The following is a 12,565-nucleotide window of genomic DNA, read 5'->3' on the forward strand; positions in this document are numbered from 1 at the left end:
TCAGGCACTGGAAGGGGCTGCCCAGGGAAGGGGTCGAGTCCCCAGCCCTGGGGGGATTTAACAGCCGCTGAGGGCCGGTTTGGGGGTGGGATGGCAGGGGTAGGGAGTGGTTGGGCTGGGGGAGCTTAAAGGTCTTTTGCAACCTAAATAATTCTATGCATCTTAGTCAAAATTGTGGATTCTACACCTTGGATGGAGTAACGCGGGGCACAGGTATAAATGGGGAGAGGAGCAGCGGGGGAGCAGCCCTGCAGGATGGGACATGGGGTGCTGGTTGCAGCAGGCTCAGCAGGAGCCAGCAGCGCGCCCTGGCAGCCGGGGGGGCAAAGCCCACCCTGGGGCGCGTCAACCCCAGCATGAGCAGCCCGTGAAGAGAGGGGTTGTCCCACTGCGCTTCGTGTTGGTGTGGCCTCACCGTCAGTGTGCCGAGCTGGGGCCCCCCTTAAACAATGATGTGAAGTTACTGGAATGCATCCAGGGAGGGATGGCGAAGGGACGGGAAGGCATGTCCTGTGGGGAGCAGCTGAGGACTCTGGGCTTGTCTGCTTTGGCCACCAGCAATGAGGTTGAGGGGCACCTCATTGCGCTGCAGCTTCCCGAGGAGGGGACGTGGAGAGGGAGGTGCTGAGCTCGGCTCCCTGGGGTCCAGGGACAGGACGCCTGGGAAGGGTTCAAAGCTGCATTGGGGGAGGTTCAGACTTGACAAGAAGCATTTCTTTACCGAGAGGGCAGTCGAGCCCTGGAGCAGGCTTCCTGGAGAGGGGGTCGATGCCCCAAGGCTCTCAGTGTTTAAGATGCATTTGGACGATGCCCTCAATAACGTGCTTTAACTTTTGGCCAGCCCTGAAGTGGTCAGGCGGTGGGACCAGAGGGTCATTGCAGGTCCCTTCCAACTGGAATAGTCTATTCTGCTTATATCGATTTGATAGCGACTTTTACAAAGGCTCCTGCTCCTGGAGGGGCTTCCTGGGGAGATATCAGCACTTCTGGGAAGACCCTGGGGTGGGTGGCACAGCCTCAGGGAGCCATGGTCACTGCATCCCAGGGACTCTGTCCCCCCCCCTCTGCAGTCCCCCATCCCCTCGGTGCCATGGCTCTGCCTCCCAGGACACCTCCTGCCCAAAGCTGCTTTAATTTCTTGTACTCCCCTAAATTTCTCGGTGATAGCTGCTCTTCAGCTAGCTACTGTCTGGTCATGTAAGCACCGATGTCTTGGACTGACCATCACCGGTGGGACGGTGCTCTCTGAAGGAGAAGGGAAAGCCTGGGCAGCAGAGGGTGCTGTGAAAGTGCTGGTGAGGGAGATGATCTCCTGCCGAAACCCTCAAGGAAAGTGTGGTGGTTTTGTGTACCTAAAAACCCCTCAAACTGTCATCCATCTCTCCTTGAGCATGAGGTGCCACCTCTGCAGCCTGGCCACGGGCTCCCAGGGCAGGAGTTCTGCAGGGATGGTACCCTCTCTGCTGGGAGGACGGGAAAGGGCAGTCTGGCTGGGTCCAGCCCTCTCTCCATCCATGCTATGAACTGTAACGCCGCTGGCCGTGCTTGTGCTGCTTCGGCTGGGTGAGATGGGTGTTTATGTTGCACTCATTATAATGCATTGATAAGTCAGGCCCCTAATGACCTGCTGCAGCTGTGAGGTTGGGCCCAATGGGGGCTGAGGTTGGACCACAGACCCCAGAGGCTGCTGCCAGCCAGCACCACCCCAATGCGCTGGTTGACGCTGACTTTGCTCTGCAGCTGTGGAGGAACAGCACAGGGAGAAATAAGCCCCTTCCTAAGTCAGCTGGTTATGAAGCTTATTGGTGTTCCTTCTCGTGCAGAGCAGGTGAGATGTTTCTTCTTGTGTGTGCATCTACGCTGTTGAGTTTAGTTTAGCAAAAAACTTGAGCTCAGGCTTTTCTAGTTTGTCAGGAGCAGAGTCTGAAGTCTGTTACGGAAAAAAACCAAACCCTGTAGGTTTTGGGGAGCTGTAAGGAACAGCCTTGATCCACCTAAACCACCACTGCATGCCTCCCCCTCATCAGAGGGTTTACAGAGCTCCACGCAGACACACCCAGCATTAGTCACGTTGCATATTTGATGGGAGCAATGACAGCAACTTGTGGAGCAAGGAAGAGACAAACCTTAATGTTTTCTCTCTGCCAAGTACTTCACGTGACAAAAGCACAGGTAGGACCTTACAGGAGGCCTTGTGACCTCGGAAGGTCCCCAGAGGAGAGGCTGCCACATGTGAGGATGATGTCTGGATAGGCAATGGCTGGTCCAGAGGGCAGCTGGGCATTGCTACTGAGCAGGAGAAACTTGGGGAGCTCAGGCACACTGATTCTTGCTTAACTCCTGCGACGGGTGCCTTCAGGCGTGTACACCCATGTGCCCTCCTCCGTAGCTTCAACAGTCCCTGTTGCACTTGGGCTGCCACAGGACCCTGCTTGGTGGAGCTGGGTGGCTTGGCAGAGTGGTCCTGGCTGTCCTTACCTCGCAAAGCTCCTGACCAACTCCTCTGTGGGGGTTAGTCCTGCCAAAGCCTCTGCTCAGGAGGCTTCCTCATCTGTCTAGCAGTCCTCTGGTCCAACAGAGTGTGTGTGAGAATCAGCAGTTGGGGCATCTCTCCTGCTGTGCTTCTGCTCTTAACCCTCCTCAGGCACGTAGTTTGGGGTTGGGCAGACTCTTGGAAGTCTCTAGACTCAAGCGAGTCTCAAAGCAGGGTGACTTTCCAACTAGATCAGGCTGCTTAGGGCTTTGCCCTGTTCAGTTTCGAGCATCTCCAGGGATGGACATCCCACCAACGCTCTGGGCATGTTTACAGTGCTCAATTACATCTATTGAGAATTACTGCCCCCCTAAAATCTGGCTGTATTGCTGGACCTTTCACCAGCTGTTGCTCTGTTCTGCAGGGCACTGGACAAGAGATAATTTATTCTATTGGCCTTTCTTGGGACCACACTTTAGGAGCGTTGATACAGGAAATACCATTCCTGTAACGCTGTAGGGCCGGGTAGAAGTCATTAGAGTGCAAAAGCATCTTGCCCCAAATGGGAAGCTGTTGCGAAATCTTCCCTTTCTCGGCATCCAGTAATATCTTGCATGTCTTCTGCTCTAGCAACTGCATGTCAGCGGCCTTTTTTTGCCACTTCTTAACCTTTTACTTGTGTTTACGTTCTTCTTGGGTACCTGTGGTTGAGGCTTTCAGTGCAAGGTACAACATCTTGTATAGAAGGAGCCTTGGATCTTTTTCTTGGTCAATTCGATGATTAAATGCCTACTTTGTTCTATGGTGCTTCTCAGCATGGTTTTCACTCTCTTTTGCTGTAGGAACGCTCACCTTTGCCTTGCCAGGTCTATGCCTGACCTGCCTGAAAGGTCACTTAGGTCAGGGCATTCCTAGACCAGTATTTTGCCACCTCTTTGTAGTTGTTTTCAAGGCGGGAGAGGCTGCAAAGATGGCCACCCAGACCGAGCAGGAGTGCAGTGAGCAGAAAGGTCATCGGCAGAGGTGTTTGTAGGTGCCTGAGTTGGTTAAAGTGTTCCTGCAAGTCCTCTATACTTCCTATGCTTCCTTTGGGTTTCATTGCATCTTCTTCAATATCCCACGTGACTCAGAAAAAACCCTGAACTGGTTTTGCACTGTGTCCTCTCCACATTCTTCAGAACATTAAATGGCCTCTGCTGAGCGTGCTATATCCACCAGAAGCACCAGATACACGCTCTGGCTTGCACAAGCCACTGTAGAAGAGCCTGGGGAAAGGCTACAGGCACCTTGGATACTGTGTTCAGTTTTGGCCCCTCACTACAAGAAAGACGTTGCGTTGCTGGAACATGTCCAGAGGAGAGCAACCAAGCTGGTGAGGGGTCTGGAGCACAAGTCATACGAGGAGCGGCTGAGGGAACTGGGGTTATTTAGTCTGGAGCAGAGGAGGCTGAGGGGAGCCCTGACCGCCCTCTACGACTGCCTGAGAGGAGGCTGTAGTGAGGTGGGGGTCGGCCTCTTCTCCCTGGTAACAGATGATAGGACGAGGTTTGAAGCTGCGCCAGGGCAGGTTTAGGCTAGACATTAGGAAAAACTTTTTCACCGAAAGGGTTGTCAGGCTCTGGAATGGGCTGCCCAGGGAGGTGGTAGAGTCCTCATCCCTGGAGGTATTTAAAAGAAGGATGGATGAGGTGCTTAGGGCCAGGGTTTAGTGGTGGGATGGCAGGGTTAGGTTAAAGGTTGGACTCGATGATCTCAAAGGTCTTTTCCAACCAAAGTGATTCTATGATTCTATGATAAGTTGGCAGGTAAATAAATGCTGCCTTTTGGATTGCTTGGTCTGTGCTATCAGCACCGTGAGCCCGGAATTTGAGTACTGACATTTGTGCTCAAAGAAACGCCGTGTGAGTGGTTACAGCCTTGCACTGGGCTACCAAACCAGCCCACTTCCTCCAGGACCTTGGCTGGGTGTGGGCAACGGTGCACAAAGGCCCTGTAATTAAATGGAGCTCTTGCAAAGTGCCACATCCTGCTCTTTCATGTCAGCACTTAAATTTAGGAAAACAAACAAATAATAATTCTGTTGGTGAAAACCACAACAAGCATGGGCCCATCCAAGCCAGAGGTATCTCGTACTGACAGAGGAAATATTCTGCTCATGGGTGATACTGCTCTAAAGGTCACCAGCACTTTGGGACCCATTCTGTCTTCTGCTGGGCTGATTCCCCACCTGGATGGTCATTCCTTGAGCTCCTTCACACTGTCCTTCCAGGGCTGTGGATAAGCTTGGTCCACGGAAGACAGGGCAGGACATCTGTACGGCCTGCAGCCACGAGAGCAATTGGGTGCAAGAGCAAAACCTATTTGTTTTGGTAGCGCTGAAGAAACATGTCAGCTGGTAAGCTGGAAATCCCCCCACTGCATGGGGAGGGGCTGCTCTGTTTCCCAGGGAGGACGGCACCCTTGTTCCAGAAGAAGTAAGCATCTGTGGAGTGGATGCTGCTGCTGTGTGCATGGGACACCTTCATCCTCTTCAGCCAGGGCAGGTCCTCGTCTCTCATGCAGCCGGCTGCTGGAGTTCCCAGCTGCTCAGGCAAACCTGCCTTAGACCAACGTATAGGCAGGCACCGGTACAGACCTATCACCTCGTGTCTGGCCGCACGGGTCCAATTTGCTTTCCAAAGTGATGTTCTTGAATCACCTCCCGATACAAACTCTGCCACTAGGGCCCATGGAAGAGAGCTGGAGCTGCTGTGAAAGGGGTCTTCTCCAGTCAGGCCAGTTTGGCTCTGGAAATGATGCAGCCTGATTTGAGCACCGAATGGTGGTGCTGTGAAATGAGCGGGTTCCAATTTGGTCCTGGTCTGGGCTTCCTTCTAACCCAGATGACCTGTTGCATCACAGACTTTGGACTTGAAGCCACCTGTAGTGAACCTGACTTGCTGGTTGTCTTGTGGAGAACTGATGCTGGCAAAACACATCTGTTGCTTGTTCAGATCAAGGCACCGACTGGGAGTCCCACAGAAATACCAGGTTCACGTGACACTGATGGTCTGACTTTTCTCAGTGTGGAGATCCCAGGAGTGGAAATCCAAAGGGTGCAAAGCAAATCTCACGCAGGCAGGCATGACAATCAGCCTCCGCGATGGCTCTGTGTCCACAGGCCCCTTCAACCACATGTCTTCCAGCCCCATCACCTCTCCTCCTGCCAGGAGGGCAATGGTGGTGGGAAGGGGCCTCTGGGGTCCGCATCCCAGCCCCCCACTCGCAGCAGGACTGTCATCAGCAGCCGAGGCTCTGTCTGGCTGAGGTGGCCCCATGCAACTTCAGAGCAGCATCCAGGAAAAAGTCAGGTGGAAGAAAACAAGCATAACCAGCCGGGCCTATAGGACGGTCATCCTTGAGCCAGCAATTAATACCTTAACGGTTTCTGGTCTATGCTGTGTTTCACAGCTCCTGTGCAGTGCCCGCTGAGAATGAGACAGGGATCCCACCTGGGTGCACTTCTTCCACATTTCTCATGGTTGAGGTATTGGACCTCTCCACTTTCTGCCAGCCGGGGAGAACAGGACAGTCAGCGTGGGAGCTGCACAAGCTTATAGCCCAGATCCTCCGTTCCTTGCACTGCCCCATGGACCCTCAAGAGCTTGCTGAGAACCTGGGACACCCTCTTCTCCTGGCAGGACGTGGGTGTTGATGCACAGACCAAAGCACAGTGGCGCCTGCTGCCACGCCAGGGCTGGTGGAGCCCTGGGACAGCAGGCTCACAGCTCACACGCCCCACTCTATGGCCTTTGGCTATGGCCCCTGTGTGTAAGATAAACAAGAAGATCTGAAGTATTTGCCATAAGGATTGTTTTAAAAGGCCTCTTCCCATGCCACAGCCCTGCTCATACCCTCCCTGGGCATTTACTGCCAGCCACCTCTGGAGACGTGTCTGCCCTGCCCATGCTGGTGTGCCCTTGGTTTTGAACTACTTTTGGATGTGACTTTCATGGCAGCAAAGACCTTAAGTAAGAAGGGTTCCTCCTGCCTGTGGGTTATGCAAGTCTGGATTGGAAACAACCGGGGCAACAGCTGGTCCCGCCGGCACCTGAACCTTTCTGTTGACCAAGAGAAGTTTTGGGATTTCAGGCGAGGAGGCCAAGGATGGGGCAGGGATGCTGGGCTGCCAGTGCCAACCACCTGGTGTCCAGGTTGGGTGATGGGCATCTCCTCCAGCTTCTCCCCTTGCTCCCCAGCTTCCACGAGATGGCTGTGTACGACCTCCCTGCCATGGTTGGCTTCATCCCAAAGCAAACTGGGCAGGAGAAACCGTTCTATGTCGGCCACTCTTAGGGCAATTCTCTGGGTGAGTGAGGAGGAGGAGCAGGTGGTGCTGGGAATGGTGCTGGGATGCCATGGGAGAGGGGCATCAATGTCTATCCCAAATTGGAGACTGCTGGGACAGGGCTGCATTGGACCTGTGGCTGCTTTTCCCACCTGGCTTCTTGGTCCTTCTGCACGGGAGAGGTTTGCTGTGTCTTGGCCACCCACCCTGGGCTGTGCTGACACCCAGGGGTGCTGCAGCTTCGTTGTGTTCAGACCCTGTGTCCCAGACAGGAGGTCTGGGATGAGTGCTGTCGCTGTCGGGGTTATCATCGCGCCCTCTTGCTGCCTTTCAGGTTTCATCGCTTTTTCAAGCATGCCACGCCTGGCTGAAAAGATCAAACTCTTCTTTGCGCTGGCTCCGCTGTACACCTTTTGCCGGGCCAAAGGGCCCGTGTTGAAGATAGCGTTTTTACCCGTGGTGCTGAAGGTATGTGAGGTGTTCATGTGTTGTTATGACTGAAACCCAGGTGCTTTTGGCAACTCACATCCCCTGCGCTGCTGCCGTGCACTGAGCCGGTGCCTGCGGCAGGCGTTGGAGGCGCCTGTGGGCGGACGTGCGATCCCAAGATCCCAAACGGCAGGGATGTCCATCTCCACCCAGCTGAGCACCACCAGTTTTCACTGTTTAAAATATCTGAATCTCTCTATCATTACTACTTATGTCTTTGCTTATCGACCTCACCAGGCCCCAGCCCCACAGCGCAGGAGGTGCCGAGGGCAGCCCCGCGCCGCCTCCTTTCCACTGGAGCAGCTGGAGAAGGGCTGGGGGGGAGCTGGCACTCCCCCTGGCCGCGCTCCACCCGAGGGGCATCTCTCGGTGAATGGCACGTGTCTGGCCATCCTGACCCAAAATAAGGTATGACAGACCTGACAGCCAGAGGTGGACAATCAGAAACAGCAGCTCAGGAGATCAAAGGCTTCCAAGGAACAGGCACCAGCACCTCCCCACCTCACTGTATTTGCCCAGCCAGCAGAGCCGCTCACCAGCGCCTGCATCGGGGTGGTGAGCGTGCTCGTGCTTAGCCTAACAACGCTGGACCCATCTGCTCATTACTGTGCTCCCTGGTAGGTACAACAGTCGGTTGCCCGTAGAGCTGCGCATGGTTCTGCCTGCAAGTCCCTGCACGTGGCAACAGACGCCCACAGTGAGCCCAAGAGCAGGAGGTTTTAGGACCTCCAATCCAAAGAATAGGAAAATGCTGACAGTCCGGGTGGATTAAGACTCAGTGAGATTAATTTGCAACCTCCGTATCCCTCACCTTTTATCGGAGAGAAAAATATGTTTAAAGGATAAAGCCCTGCTCTCTAATCCAAACTGACGTCAGCCAAGCGGCTCGTGGGGCCAGAAAGCTGGTCTCGAAGCACCGACTGCCGTGAGGCATCTGGTGGTGCCTGCGTTGTGCACCCTGCAAGGCGCTGTGCTCAATTTGGGGCGCGCAGCTCAGCGCTTGCAAAGGTATACCAAGCCCCGGCCCCTGTCTGTGCAGCACAAGGGGAAGAATTCACATCAGGGAGCATCAGCCAAAGTCCCTCTGCCAATGCCTAACAGGAGGCTGGCAGGAGAAAGGAATTTGTTTGCAGGATCGGAGGCTGCTGCTGCAGGTTTGCAACACAGTGCTGAGGCGAACGAGGATGAAACGCAGGTACCGAGGACTGCCCCTTCAGACAGCACGCTTCAGGTTCCTCTTTCATGTGAAACAAGCCAGGCTCATGTTATTTCATCCACAGGACGATGAGTACTCGGAGAGACTCCTAACCGCCTTTTTATATTGCTTCCCAAATCGGGATCTTTCATGAAGAATGGATTTGCTGCACCAGACTAGAGGAGCTCAGGAGCCAAGGACCAGTGGGTCTGGCTGCTGCCGGCACCACATCAAACCCAGCCGTAAACTTGCTGAGCTCCACCCAAAAAACCCAGCCTGGAGATTCTTGCCCCCTTGTCCCTACAGAGCCTGCAGCGGGACCTGCCGTTTAGGCAGGAGCTGGGATTTCCAGCCCCAACCGGAAAACGGCCAATTTCTACTCACGTGCTCGTGGGCTAGTTTCAGGCTTTTGCCTGTACTGTCATCCGACCTCTTTAATTATTTAAAATTAAAAAAATAGGGCGAGGGTGTGTTTCTCCCCACACAAGGCCTGATCACCAAAGGCATGGAGAGCTGCCAAAACCGGTGGGTGGCTCGTGATGCAGATGAAGAGATAAAAATACAGGGGAATATACTGGCCTTACGGGAGATGGCTACAGATCCATGTTGTGAGTTACGAGTTGGGAGGCAGATTGAGGGTCTGGGAAGTTCTTAACCTCTGTGCTGGCAGACCTGCTCAGGGCACCCTCCAGGCTGATTAATGAGCAAACCCCAATCCATCACTCATAGATAGGAGGCAAAAAATGATCTGCAATCGATATCAATTGCATTTCCCTCCCATCCTCTCCGTGCCTGATGATGCAAACATTTGTGCTTTGGGAAAATATCTCCACAGCAGTCGTGATTTTGCATGGGGAGTGTACGTCCCTCGGGTGCTACTGAAGCTGTCTCCATCTCAAGAGGAAGCTCTTCACCGTGCCTCGATGTGTATTGTGAAGGACATCTCATTTGCCTGAACAAGGATTTTTCTCGCCTTTTAACTGGTGTGGTTTTGAAGGGGTTGGCATTCAGGCGCTTGTGTTCAGACGGACCTGTCTTCAGAGCATCACCAGTTTCACCCCGGCCCAGCTCTTCTTTACGTGAGAACAATTCTGTGGCACGAGACACGTCTGAGCGTTTCAGAGCACCGAATGCTCATGGGAAGAGCAGTGTCTTCCTCAATTTCTCCATCAGTCTGCTTCGACCGATTCCAAACAGCGAAGCCTCTGAGGGGTCCTTGGGTCAATGCTCCAAAGCATGGTTCACTTATTTTTCTTGCCCGGAGTGTTTCCAGGGAAAGTTTATCGCATCTGTATGCAACAAAATACAGCAAGAAACGCTGCCTCAGTCGATATGCTTTAAATTAACAGGCAACCAGGGCCTGTCCTGTTGACAGGAGACTGTGCTGAGACTGTCCCTCCTGTGACACCTGTGGCTCCCTCCCCCTGCCTTCAGAGCCCTTCACAACCCTCTGCTGCTCCCATGGGGACCTCAGCTGGTGCGGCAGCAGCTTGGCTCCTCCTGGAGCCGGCCAGCTGAGACTTGCTCTTGCAGGAGCCCGTGAGCCCGGTGGCCGGCGAGCCCTCAGGGACATGCCCAACTGTCGCCAAGAGCCAACCTGCAGATTTGGCAGGGTGGGGTCTGCCACGCGGCCCCCCAGCTTCCATTGCCCTTTCCCACCAAACCGGCATGCAACGAAAGAATGGTGATGGCCTCACAGCAGTTCTGGTGTGCACTGAGGCCCCGGCAGCCATCCCAGTGGTCCCAGCAAGGGGCACCGTGTGCCCCAGCTCCCCCAGTGCCCACCACGCAGACCCCGCAGGAGGGGGTGAGAGGGATGGCACAGCAGGTCACTGGGGGCCGTGTCCGGGTGAGCTGGGGCATCCCTGACGCCGTCCCCTCTGTAGAGCTGCTGCCCCTGAGGAAGGATTTGGGGGTTGTTTGTTTATTTATTTGCTTATATTCCCCTCCTGGGTCCAGCCACGTGCCACGCGTCTCATCTGCAAATGTCTCCCACTGCTGGGAGCTGATTTATTTTCATTTCAGTGAGGATTTGGGTCATGGCTTTGTTTCAGGATTTTAAAAGAGAAAGAAAATGTCTAAGCACAACAAAGCAGACAAAGCAATCAGGGAAAAGCACGTCTGTACCTATGTCAAAACACCAAGTCAAGCCGCATTTCTTTGCTTTGGGCAAATTGTTTCTTCATAATTGGAAAGAGAATTAAAAAAAAAAAGTGTTTAAACAGGATTAACTTACGCAGGAATTTGCGCTACAGAAAGACGCTTAGAGGATTTCTTAAAAATAGTAACAAAGCAGACAAAGCGATCAGGGAAAAGCATGTCTGTACCTATGTCAAAACACCAAGTCAAGCCGCATTTCTTTGCTTTGGGCAAATTGTTTCTTCATAATTGGAAAGAGAATTAAAAAAAAAAAGTGTTTAAACAGGATTAACTTACGCAGGAATTTGCGCTACAGAAAGACGCTTAGAGGATTTCTTAAAAATAGAAAAGTAAAAAATTGCCTAATCTGCTAATCTGATCATCCGACAAAATTATAAGTCATTTTTTTAGAAGAAACAAAAGTATTTGCTGGAAACAGATTGTCCTGAACAAACTGAAAAACTTGATTAGGTAAAGAGCACTACCTCACAAGACAATTTTATAGAAAGCTGCTTGGAACGAGGCAGAAGCAAGTGCAACCAAAACCAATACAGCTCGCACCCGTTCCAAAGGGTCTGGCTGGAGCAAAAGTCAGAAAGAAGTTGTCGAGTCCCCCTGAAAGGGAACTACAACCTTCCCCAAGGGCTTTCCACCCCACGACAGCCAGCCTTCTCTCTCTTGTTCAGGGGAAACGCATGCAAAGACCTGCGACCCATCGTCGGAGGTGCTGTATTTGGGGCACTGAAGGTTTAGAAACATTTCCCACAGTACAGCGCAGCAAAAATAGCTATTTTTAAACAACAGCAGCTAGTCAACCCGACACCGGCAGCTAGAGAGCATTCCGGAGCTGCATGGGACGACCAGGTTGCTCATGGAAGAAAGCAGAGGGACCTGTTTAGGACAAGGAATAACTCCCTGACCTGTTTTCTCTTGGCCCACATGCTTGGTTAGTCTAAAATATTGCTAAAAATGGGGAAAACAGTTGTCACCATGTTTTAACGGTGAAGTTCAAGCCCACTCTTCCTCTCTTCCTAACTGAGGTTCACTGTGCTGAGCTGGGTTCTAGAGAGGGTCTGCAAACTTTGTTTCATGTGAACTGGGGCGTAGCAGCTCAGCCCCTATACTCCGTCTATGCAGGGAGCCTGGGATGCAGAAACGTCTTCCCATGTGCTCGCCCATGCAAGGAAACGCTGCTGTGGTTCTGTCCAGCGCAAATGCCCAGAGCCCGGCAATATTTAACACAGTCTGTCCCAGACCGCAAAGACACGAATGTGTAGAAGCCTTATTTCCCAAAGCAGCCAGACTTCATCTTACTGCTTTGTGAACTGCGGATATTGACGACAAAATCCAGGCAAATGCGGGCGGGACCCTCTGTGGCTGGCAGCAGCCCGCGCGCCTGGTGTGCTGCGCGGAGGATGCGCTGCCAGGGGTGGCTTCTGCGGCGCCGCGCGGGCACCCACGGGGCCTGGGGAAGGCGCCCGAGCCAGAAACCACGCAACACAAAATGAACGACGCGGCGTCATTGCCAGAGCATCTCGGGTAAACCCTGAGAGGAAGGCGCTTTGTACGTTCCCTGCGCCCCGCTTCTGTTTGGGTTTTGCGCATCGCCTATCGGAATCACATGCTGGGCTGTCTGTCTTGCAATTACTTCTCAGGATTTATTTCCTTCTCCATTCTTCCTTTTTGGCATCTCAGTATGCTAAAAGAAAAAAAAAAACAACCTGCCTCCATTAAAAATGCGATAAATTACCACTACTATTGAATTTCAAACCCACTGGCGCTGCGTTGCCCCGGGGAGATGCATGTCCGCTCTGCCCTTTCCCCTTTCTCACCCACGCGGTAGTTCTGAGGGGCCAGGGGCGGGAGAGCCGGCTCCGTGTCCCCCAGGGCCCCCACGTCCTGCGCGTGTGTGCACGTGTGGGCGTGCGGGGGTGTGGGTGCC

At 53.4% G+C, this 12,565-nt stretch overlaps 1 protein-coding gene across 1 annotated transcript in view; it reads left to right on the forward strand.

Annotated features, from left to right (window-relative positions):
- Positions 1–12,565, forward strand: part of RNLS (renalase, FAD dependent amine oxidase) — a 78,834-nt gene that overhangs the window by 1,365 nt on the left and 64,904 nt on the right. The window contains exons 3-4 of the mRNA XM_035893088.1: positions 7,135–7,268; positions 11,975–12,162. Of these exons, the coding sequence (XP_035748981.1) occupies positions 7,135–7,268; positions 11,975–12,162 (322 nt within the window). The remainder of the gene's footprint in view (positions 1–7,134; positions 7,269–11,974; positions 12,163–12,565) is intronic.

Source organism: Egretta garzetta, unplaced genomic scaffold, assembly GCF_000687185.1.
Source record: "Egretta garzetta isolate BGI_Z169 unplaced genomic scaffold, ASM68718v1 scaffold234, whole genome shotgun sequence".
Classification (NCBI taxonomy): domain Eukaryota; kingdom Metazoa; phylum Chordata; class Aves; order Pelecaniformes; family Ardeidae; genus Egretta; species Egretta garzetta.